General features: G+C 43.4%; 1 protein-coding gene across 1 annotated transcript; it reads right to left on the bottom strand.

The window, feature by feature from the left end:
- Positions 1 to 2,826: 2,826 nt before the first annotated feature.
- LOC144259675 (olfactory receptor 51G2-like) lies at positions 2,827 to 3,792 on the bottom strand. Its single transcript, XM_077807980.1, has one exon. The coding sequence runs from the start codon at positions 3,790 to 3,792 to the stop codon at positions 2,827 to 2,829; it is 966 nt and encodes a 321-aa protein (XP_077664106.1).
- Between the last annotated feature and the right edge of the window lie 6,310 nt (positions 3,793 to 10,102).

The raw sequence follows: 10,102 nt of genomic DNA, 5'->3' as shown, positions 1-10,102 counted from the left end.
TCACCTTACGCAGAAAGTGTGCTCCCCAAAGTTACACCTTTCAACTTTCACCATTTATATGAAGATTTCACAAGGTACACATCTCTTTACACATCACTAAAATCCAACCCATCAGTTTGTCCCAGTTCCCCAATGTTAGTGGGAGAATTGTCCAGCTATTGTGGGGAACTTTCCTGGCTTCTGCACTACCCTGGTGGAATTGGCTAGCCAAAGAGTCTGAATCCTCATTTCCACTCCCTTTACCCAGAGGTCTGCCTGACCTCAAGGACTCTCCTTCCACTCTCCTGTGTGGCAGAGTCCGTGTAATTGTGACACAGCTGGGACCAGGATTCCTAGGAGGCTGAACCCTCAGTCTCATCGTGGGGGCTAGGGTGTTCCCTCGGACAGGGGCTAGGGTGTACCCATTCCTGGGTACTCTCTTCACACCAGACCCTTCTCTAACCCACTGATCACTACATTAAATTCAAACCAAATATAATTTATTCAACAGCAGCTGTAAAAAAAGGGAAAAAATGGGAAATGTTTGCAGAAACAAGGAACCCCGCTTTATGGGCATGGGAAACACCACCAACAGCCATTTCTGGGATGTAAGAAATGTTCCCAATTTGTTCCTCACATGTCCCCGGCCTATTGCCCAGGCCCTGGCTGCTCCGTGGTGATACTGCAGGGAAGGAGCCTGCTCTGGCGGTGGGCACACTCCCTCAGGCTCTAGGTGGCAGGACCTTTCTCCCCAGCATCTGTCCACCCAGCAGATTCACATCCCACCTTCTGAGTCCAGCCTTCAATGCCCTCTTCTCTAGTGACGTCTCCCTGTGCTGGGCACCACAGATCATCTGTCTTTCTTTCTCTCCCCAGGCGATACTCTCCTTGCGATCAGAAGAAGTGCTTGAGTTTGAGCCCTCTCTGTTGAAAAGTTGAAGGGTTTCCAATTCGACTTTGGAACAAAAATGCCCCCTCTCTTACAAAGGAGTTGGAACTGGCCTGGGTACCTGGCCCACTGCCTCCAGAACTTGGAGATAGGTGTAGTTCCTAGACAGGCACCCAAAATGCAAAAGACATGGGCACTAATCAGCACTCTCAGGAGAGGGAGAGGGAGAGTAAAAGAGGTCCTTTGAATCTGTGAAGATGAGTATGGCAGACTGTGCAGAACAAATTAACAGAAGGCTTCATGGTATGCAGATTTCATTAATGAAGGGCATATTAAGGAAGGATTTCAACAAATAAGTAAATATTAATCACAATGATTTACTATGAAGAGCAAGGTAAACATGCTGAAAATTTATATTTTATTATGGTGGCATCAATAGTGAAGCCACAGTTAAAGTTGAGTCAACTTTTGCTCTTAGAGCAGGGATTCAACTTCTGTATCTATGAAATATGGTGTAGCCTTAGCCAACACGACAAGACTTACTCTGAGTACAGAATGAGTTTTCAGAGAATTTACAAGTTAGGTAGTTTAGGAATGCATATACGTCGTCTTCCTCCCTTAAAACTCCTTCTTCCTTATATGTATTCCACTGAACACCCTAATTCCCTGGACAAAATAGGATACTTTATTCCAGAAGGAGAAGCTTTAAGGGTACAGGACTGCAGTTTTGCTAACTGGGATTTTTGGGGGCGAATAATAGAAGCTTTCCTTTTGGGAGACTGTGACCATGGTCGCTGGAGGGGCTATACTGAGAATGCTCAGTCAGGGTAAACTGCAAGGAATAGGGCAGACAATCCCCAAAACTGATGTCTTATTCTTACAATTGATGCACCAAAACAGTAACCAAACAGCTTCTATAATACCTTCCTCGTTCCCAAGAAGCCAAAATACAGTTCTCTTTAAGAAATCTAGTTCTACTACTCTCAAGAGATAGGACACATTACACATAAGGTCAAATATACACTTTCAGACAATTCTTATTCACAAATCTAAGATTTATTTTAAACAAAAAGAAAGAGAGTTATTGTGGTAAAAGATTGTTATACATACAGATATGAACCCAGTTCAAAGGTCAGTTTCAAAGCAGAAATAGTGAGGCTGCCGATTTGTAGAAATCCTTCTGGAATTAATGGAAAAAGTCATAGTCCAATAGGCAGTCCATAAGCAGAGTGTTTTCAAATTCTTCCATGAGAATTGCAGGGCTAATCCACAAGTCCTCCATCTTGTTACTTGAACATCTCCTGACAAAGCTTAAGCAGCTCTGAGATAGTAGGGATCAGGCCCAAAAGGCCCTTTATAGCTGAAGTTCAGCTGATTAGCCTCTTGTCCCCAAATGATCACAGCAGGCCTTCCTTGGGTGAAGAATAAGTAATGTGCATTTTTGCTTTGAAATAAATCTCTATTTCCTATGTCTACACTGATAACAAGCAACATTGATTAGCATAAGGCCATTAACCATTGAAATGGTTCACAGGTAGTTTACTACAAACTTCAAAGAGAAATAAAGACAATGATATTATTACAACACAAGTTTCATCTTAATGTTAATATCCCCTTTTGACCTCTGAATTAACAGAATAGGTAATGAAACATGACTTACAGGAACTGAAATTTATCATCTACAAGCTAATTTGGTCACATTGTTGAACTTGTAATAAGATATACGTAAACCCAGACAAATATAATTAGTATCTACTTTTGATTCTCTAAAAATACAGACCTATATTTCAAGAACTCTAGTTTATTTACCGTGGCTTTGCTAGCTATCCATGAGGAACGGCCCTGTTTACCATTTCAATACTTTTCTAATATGTCCTTAAGGGTTGCTTTTAGTGACAGAGGCACTTGGACACCATGGGCCATATTGGCTCCGAGAGAGACAGATTAGACAGACCATATCAGTGCCCACATTGGAGTCTGTTAGTGGAATAGTTTTGAAAGATCTTCATGATCCGTTTATGAATCTCTTTGGTTTTTATGCTGTATACAATGGGATTGAGCACTGGGGGGAAGAGGAGGTGGAGATAAGACAGAAGAATTTGACTCTGAGGGAGAGCCTGTTTCTTGAACCTGTGAATCATAGACAAACTGATCGGCGGGGTGAAGAAAAGCAGGCTGACGCAGATGTGGGAGACACAGGTGTTCAGAGCCTTGAGACGCTCTTGCCGGGAAGTGATACTCAATAGAGTCTGAAGGATCATAATGTAAGACAAGACAATGAGCACTGAGTCTAATCCCAGAGAAGAAAGGATAACAAACAAACCATAGAAGCTGCTGGGTGTAGAGTCTGCACAGGCCATCTTCATCACATCTGGATACAAACAATATGAATAAGAGAGAGGTTGGATCTTGCTGTAAGGCAACCTGTTGAGAAGAATGACAGCTGGGACATGCAGACCAATACCCCTGATTATTATCGCCAGCCCTATGTTTCCTATCCTTGCACTGGTTAAAGTCGAAACGTATCTCAGTGGGTGGCATATTGCAACAAAGCGGTCAAAAGCCATGGCTACGAGTACAGACGATTCCATGATGGAGAAAGTGTGAATGAAGAAAAGTTGGGTCAGACAGACAGCAATGCCAATTTCTCTGGTGTTAAACAGGAAGACGCTGAGCATTGTTGGCAAGGTGGAAACGCACAAGCCAAGGTCGGTGACGGACAACATAGAAAGGAATAAGTACATGGGCTGATGGAGACTCTGTTGTGTCTTGATCACAAACAGAATCAGACTGTTTCCTAAAATTGTAATGAAGTACATGGAACAGAAAGGGATGGAGATCCAGGGGCCATCAGCTTCCAGCCCTGGGATGCCTGCCAGGAGGAATCTTGCAGGACTGATGTTGGTTTCATTGCAGGTTGGCATGATGCACTGAGGAGGTTCTGGTCAGTTTATTAAACCCCATCCCCTACAATAAAAAACAACATGATTAAAAATATGTGACACCATGAGAGAAAATATGGCCCATCCTGCCCCCGCTCTTCAGACAGGTTGGAGTCAGTACCTTGATTAAAAACCCTGGTGGTACTCACACATCCCCAGATCAGTTATAAAATCCCATTACTAATAATATCCCGTTCTTATCTAGAGCTTTGCATTTATAAATCTCAAAGTGATTTACAAAAGAGCACAAGAATCAATGGGTCTAATTCAAAGCCCTTTGACACTCATCAGAAGGAGGATGTAGATCCTTATTTAACTGAGGGGGAAACTGAAGCACAAAACAGGTAAGCAACTTGTTCAAGGTCACTCAGGAGATCCGTGAGAGAAGTCAGGTCTCCAGGCTCTCAGCTGAGTGCCCCTTCACTAGACTAGACCACACCCTCTCCCCTAGGTGGAGCTTGGCATATGAAGACATGTATGAACTCATTATTAAAGGAAACAAAAGAAAAGCAGAGTGGACCTGAACCAAAACATTGGATCAGAACACTCGTACGTTCTGGAAGAAGATTTCAGTCTGGATCGAGATTTCAACTTTTTAGTTTTGGTCCATGATAAAATATTAAATGGTTTAGCTATTTAAGAATCCTGTGAGAGGAGAACAATGATGTGTATTGTGAATGGTCCATGGGCTGAGAAGTGTTCATAGAAACTACTCAGTGATGACTGACAGGGACTTGTCCAAAGCCACACAAGGAGGCTGTGGTGGAACAGGGAACACAATCCAGCTCTGCTGTGTTTTAGCTCTAAATAAGGATGCCCTCGCTTTTGTACATGATGTTATTATTGGAGCGGAAGGGGCTGAAAAGAAAAGGAGCCTCTGAACTCTGTGAATGTTAGCTCTGTCCTATCTTCATTCTAGATGCCTCCTTTGCTCACACTGGGTGAGATCCACCCCTGTGGAGAGAGCCAGAATTTCCTCAACCGCAAGTGTTGCCATGTGCAAAGTTTACTGTAAAAACCCCTATCCTCAGTTCTATGCAAGACACCTAGGGACATCAATGGGCCCAACAGGCCCTTAGCCAGCAAAACCCTCATTGAAATTAAATTTTGTTGGAGCAAAAACAAAGAGCTCCATTTTCCCACTTATGGTATCCGAGCAGACACTCCAGGGGGTTTTATATGCCAAACAAGCACCATGCCTCCAGAAGCTGCAGCAAATGCAGGGAGTGCAAGTTACCCTTTCAGGGGTTACACACTCTCTCCGATTGGCTAGAAACTATAGTCAGATTATTCAGTATTTGCCAATCCAGGGTTAACTGCACGCCTTCCTGTTAAGTGTCTGGTGCTAGTGACTGTTAGTCAGGTTATGGGTCTAGATAGACCACAGCTGGGATGTGGTATGGCCATGCTTAGGCTCCTTCTTACCATACACAGCCCCAGGCAAGTCAATGGTACTTACGAAAAGGTGCCAAAGGGAGCTAAAAACACAAGCTGGCTTTCACTGGGATTTGGGTTCTTCACTCATGGAAAATTCTGCGCTACATGGGTAATGTTTGCACCATCTGGGCTCTCAGATTGCAAGCACCACAAGGGAGGGACCTGTCTTCCGAGGAGTTTGGGTCCTGTATACAACAACGAATAACGATGCTGATCATAAGGATGTGCAGGTCTCATTGGTTACATATTAAACGTTCCAAGCAGTTGAGACTGCTTGTTCCTGTCCGTGAAGTAACTCCAGTGTGATCAGTGCACTTACCAAAGCCACGAAAGTAGCAGCTGGAGAGTGTTCATCCTTGACTCCTGAGGAAGCAGAGCCTGAACAACCTGGGCAGCAGCATTCCCTCTCTCTGTCAGGCACGCAGTGCAGCAATGTTTATAGCCCAGTGGGTAAAAGCTCTGGAGGATCAGATAATCAATTGGGAATCACCGTTCATCACATTGTTACCCGTTTTAGCTTGACCAGCACAAATGGAAAAGACTTAAAAGGTGAATGATTTGAAGTATTTCTGCAGCGACTGGTGCAGTGTCCCGGATTTAGGGGTAACCCAATTCACAAGATGTTTCGCAACATTCAGCAATCGCACATCTCAGAGCTGGGGTAAATGGTGTAACAGCATGAGTCAGGGGACTGGCACTGACTTGCTTTCGGTCAGGATTTGACCCTGATATTTTTTTTCTCAAAGAGACATTAGTGCTTGTGAAAGGTGCCAGCTTGACAGTCCTGGAGATGCCTGTGCTATAAGGAGCCAAAATTCCACACGTACTATTGTGGATCGACACCACCAAGGGTGTACTGTTCGGCACATGGGCGAGTGAACTTGTAGTCTTTCCATTACCTGGATTTGAAACAATTTATTTTATTGTGCAACTTAAACAAGCAGCCAGATCTCCCCACAGTTCCAGGGAATCTCCCACAGCCCCCAGGTATATTCTGCAGCCACAACATACATCCTCCTAGGAACAGCCAAAGTCAACCCCACATCCATCCATTCTCCTCTCGTCTCCATCAAGCCCCTCTCCAACCATGAACTCATTATGCAGGCCCTTCTCCAGCCCAGTAATCCTCTCTCCCCAATCCCCTCCTTGCCCTGTCACCTGTTTCCACACTCCAGGCCCCAGAGCCTTCATCCTGCCCTCTCAGTCCCTCCGTTCTGCCCTGCAGCCGCCTGTCCTCCTTTGTCTGTGCTTTCAGAGTCCACGTAATGGTGACACAGCTGGACCCAGCATTCCTGGGAGGCTGAACCCCCAGTGTCATCGTGGGGGGTTTTGAGTTTTCCCTAGGAGAGGGGATAGGGTGTCCCCACTTCTGGGTCCTCTCTTCACACCAGACCCTTCTCGAACCCACTGATCACTACATTAAGTTCAAACCAAATATAATTTATTAAACAGTAGCTGTAAAAAAAGGAAAAAAATGGGAAATGTTTGAGGAAAAAAGGAACCCCGTTCTGTGGGCATGGGAAACACCACCAACAGCCATGTCTGGGATGTAAGAAACATTCTCAATTTGTTCCTCACATGTCCCTGGCCTAGTGCCCAGGCCCTGGCTGCTCTGTTGTGATTCTGCAGGCAAGGAACCTGCTCTGGCGGTGGCCACACTCCCTCAGGCTCTAGGTGGCAGGACCTTTCTCCCCAGCATCTGTCCTCCCAGCAGATTCACATCCCACCTTCTGAGTCCAGCCTTCAATTCCCTCTTATCCAGTGACGTCACCCTGTGCTGGGCCGTTTGCAGATGTCCCCACCTGGCTCTCCCCAGCTGCTCATTTTGCTTGGCTGCCGGGTTACTTGTGACACGGCTGGCATCCACTGTCCTCACTCAGGCCCTGCAGCTCCACACTGTAGCTCAGCCCTGGGACCCATTGGCGCAGCTGGTCGGTGCCGACCTGGCTCTGGTCTGCTCCAGCTTCCCAGCTCTTCTTCAAACTCAACTCTGCCTTTTAATTCAGAGCTTCTTCTCTGGCTCCAGTACATCTGTAAAGGGTCCCAGATTTCTCCTGAATTTGGAGCCCAAAGTCATTTAAAAAGTCTATTTCTTGAAACAACAGATTGTTTTGTTTTTTTTTTAAATTAATACTTTGGTCTATACATCAAGAAATAAATGGAAAATTTCGTTAGCTATCTAGTACAGATTTGATTTTTTTTTAAAAAAAGCAACAAGCCCCAGCAGGACTTGGCCCACAATACCTATAAAACTTTGAGATGACAATCAGATTCAAAATCAAGAACCCAGTACTGGTACTTGTATCTCGACTGAGGGTTGGCAGCTGTTTAAAAAAAACCCAGAGAATGACGGTCTTAAAAATAATCCAAAAGGAACCCAAAACATATGGAGTGCAAAAACAACAATAGCATTATTATATTGTTTATTTCTAATTGCATTCAGTGATGGTAGTCAATGTCCATATTTGAAGTTGAATTAGTTTGTTACTGTTAGTCTCTAAAAAGCAACATTTCATCCTTGCTGTCTTCATCAGAAGTAGGATGCTTCTGCTGTTGGTCATTCATATAAGCAGTGACCAGTGCAATCATTTCTTTCATTGGTGCATGTTACGATGTAGATATTCCGGCCTGTCTGTAAAGGCCAAACTCTAAGAATTTAGGTGTATTCTTATCACTTAGCTAGTTCTAGAGGTACAAAAGACAGAATCAAAATAACTGTCTGCCGATGTAAGGGCCTTCTCCTACTGTGACAGTCTGAGGCCCTGTGCTTATGCTAAGGTCTTTGGCTAAGCAGCAGAGGCAGCCATAAGCTGGGAAGCGACCGGTCACCTCCTCACATTCCAAACTAGTAACATTGAAAGAAGGTGCTATTGGGCTGTTATAATACAATCCTGTCCTGATAATGCCTATCACCTCTAGAGAAAGGGAAGTGCCTAGAAAATGTAAAAGGAAACTTAGTTTGATAGCATCCTGTCTGGCAAGAACTCACTTATCAATAGCTGGAATGTGAAATCCTCATTTCTGTGTTGTTCTATCATTGTAGTCCCCATATCCCTATTGTTTGCTTGTATAAACTCTGTCTGGTTCTGTGATTGTTTCTGTCTGCTGTATAATTAATTTTGCTTGGTGTAAACTAATTAAGGTGGTGGTATATAATTGGTTACATAATCATGTTACAATATATTAGGATTGGTTAGTTAAATTTCAGGCAAATGATTGGTTAAGGTATAGCTAAGCAGAACTCAAGTTTTACTGTATAGTCTGCAGTTAATCAGTAAGTAAGGGGGGAAATGGGAACAGGGAATGGGGGTGGGGAAATTGGAATCATGTTTTGCTAAGGGGGGGAATGGGAACAGGGACACAGGTAAGGCTCGGTGGTGTCAGAGCTGGGAAGGGGGACACTAAGGAAGGAAACTGGAATCATGCTTGCTGGAAGTTCACCCCAGTCAACATTGAATTGTTTTCATCTTTGGACTTTGGGTATTGTTGCTCTCTGTTCATGCAAGAAGGACCAGGGAAGTAAGTGGGTGAAGGAATAAGCCCCCTAACAGTGCAAACTGTTCACAACAGATTTTGTGTAGTTGCATATATGCCCTAACAAGAATATTTTATAAAATTCCTCTTGCATCTTGTTGCTCAGTTTTGTTTTTATCAAGTTCATCTGAGAAATCAGTATTTCATATTTAGCACTGCTAAAAAGGTATCAACAGCAATGAACGATTAAACAAGCCAAGTTCACTATAGCCTTTGTCCCCCAGTATCATCCCTGTGTTTTAGACCATTAACCCCAATCTTCTCTACTTGGTTGTTCTGAGTATGAGGCCAGTGAACCATAGGCAAACCTCTACACTGCTACTCTAATTGGTCAAAGTCTCCACAAAACTATGGGAAAAATGAGATATCAGCCAATCTAGGTCGTGAAGGACTTAGTACTGCAAGCGATTCAATCACCTGGACATTTGGTGGCAATCTCTGTTTCATCTGTTTCACAAATTCCAAGATGGACACCTATTTTTGACATCTTGGACACAGGGAATGGTTAGTTTGTATTTTAAAATTTCCAGTTGAAAGCAACTCTAAAATTGACTGCGCAAAGCAGTAAGTTATTGGACTCCAAGGCGATGTTGCAGTTTAACACAGCACTCCATTTCCCAAGTTGTTCAGAACCCCCAGAACGGGCAACTTAACTATTTCACGCCAGGCAGTGTCAGAAATAAAGCAATGGGAACACAGAAGTTCTGTCTGATCAAGGATTAAATGCAAGCATGCACTTGTCTAAAACTAAGGTTTTTATTAGATTTAACCACACAGACACATAAGGAATAGGTTTAGAACATCCCACATATTTACCTAACATATAACATGGAACATGTTATGAAAACATGGAATGATATTTAGTAAATGACAAAAGGTTTGCAATGGCCAGTTGCTCACCAGACAGAGAGGAAGGGTGTCAGGAAAAATGTCTCTCAAGATGGCTTCAGAGGACTGCTCCAAAGTACACTGTATTGGCTAATTTTTTATAACTTCTACAAAACACTTAGGTCATAGTGACCCCTACTCAATCATCACTTTACCTAACTTTCAATAAACTTCATTTCTCACTTATTTACTTGTCTTATATATCCAGTCCTTCCATTCTGATTAGCAGAAACTGACAGCTAGATTTTGACCGTGCATCTAAAACCCTGCTTTAAAATTAACTCAAAAGTATGTAATGTTCTATTTTATTAATTCATAGCAGCTGAGTGCACATCTTATGGTTGCAATTGGCTTGATCATATTCTGGGGTACACATCCAGGGTAACAGTGCAGTTCTCAAAAGCACAGATTCACAACTCTCACCAATAATCTC

Source organism: Eretmochelys imbricata, chromosome 1 (genome assembly GCF_965152235.1).
Source record: "Eretmochelys imbricata isolate rEreImb1 chromosome 1, rEreImb1.hap1, whole genome shotgun sequence".
NCBI lineage: Eukaryota > Metazoa > Chordata > Testudines > Cheloniidae > Eretmochelys > Eretmochelys imbricata.
The sequence above is the reverse complement of the archived record's forward strand: the minus strand, read 5'-3'. Positions and strand labels throughout refer to the sequence as shown.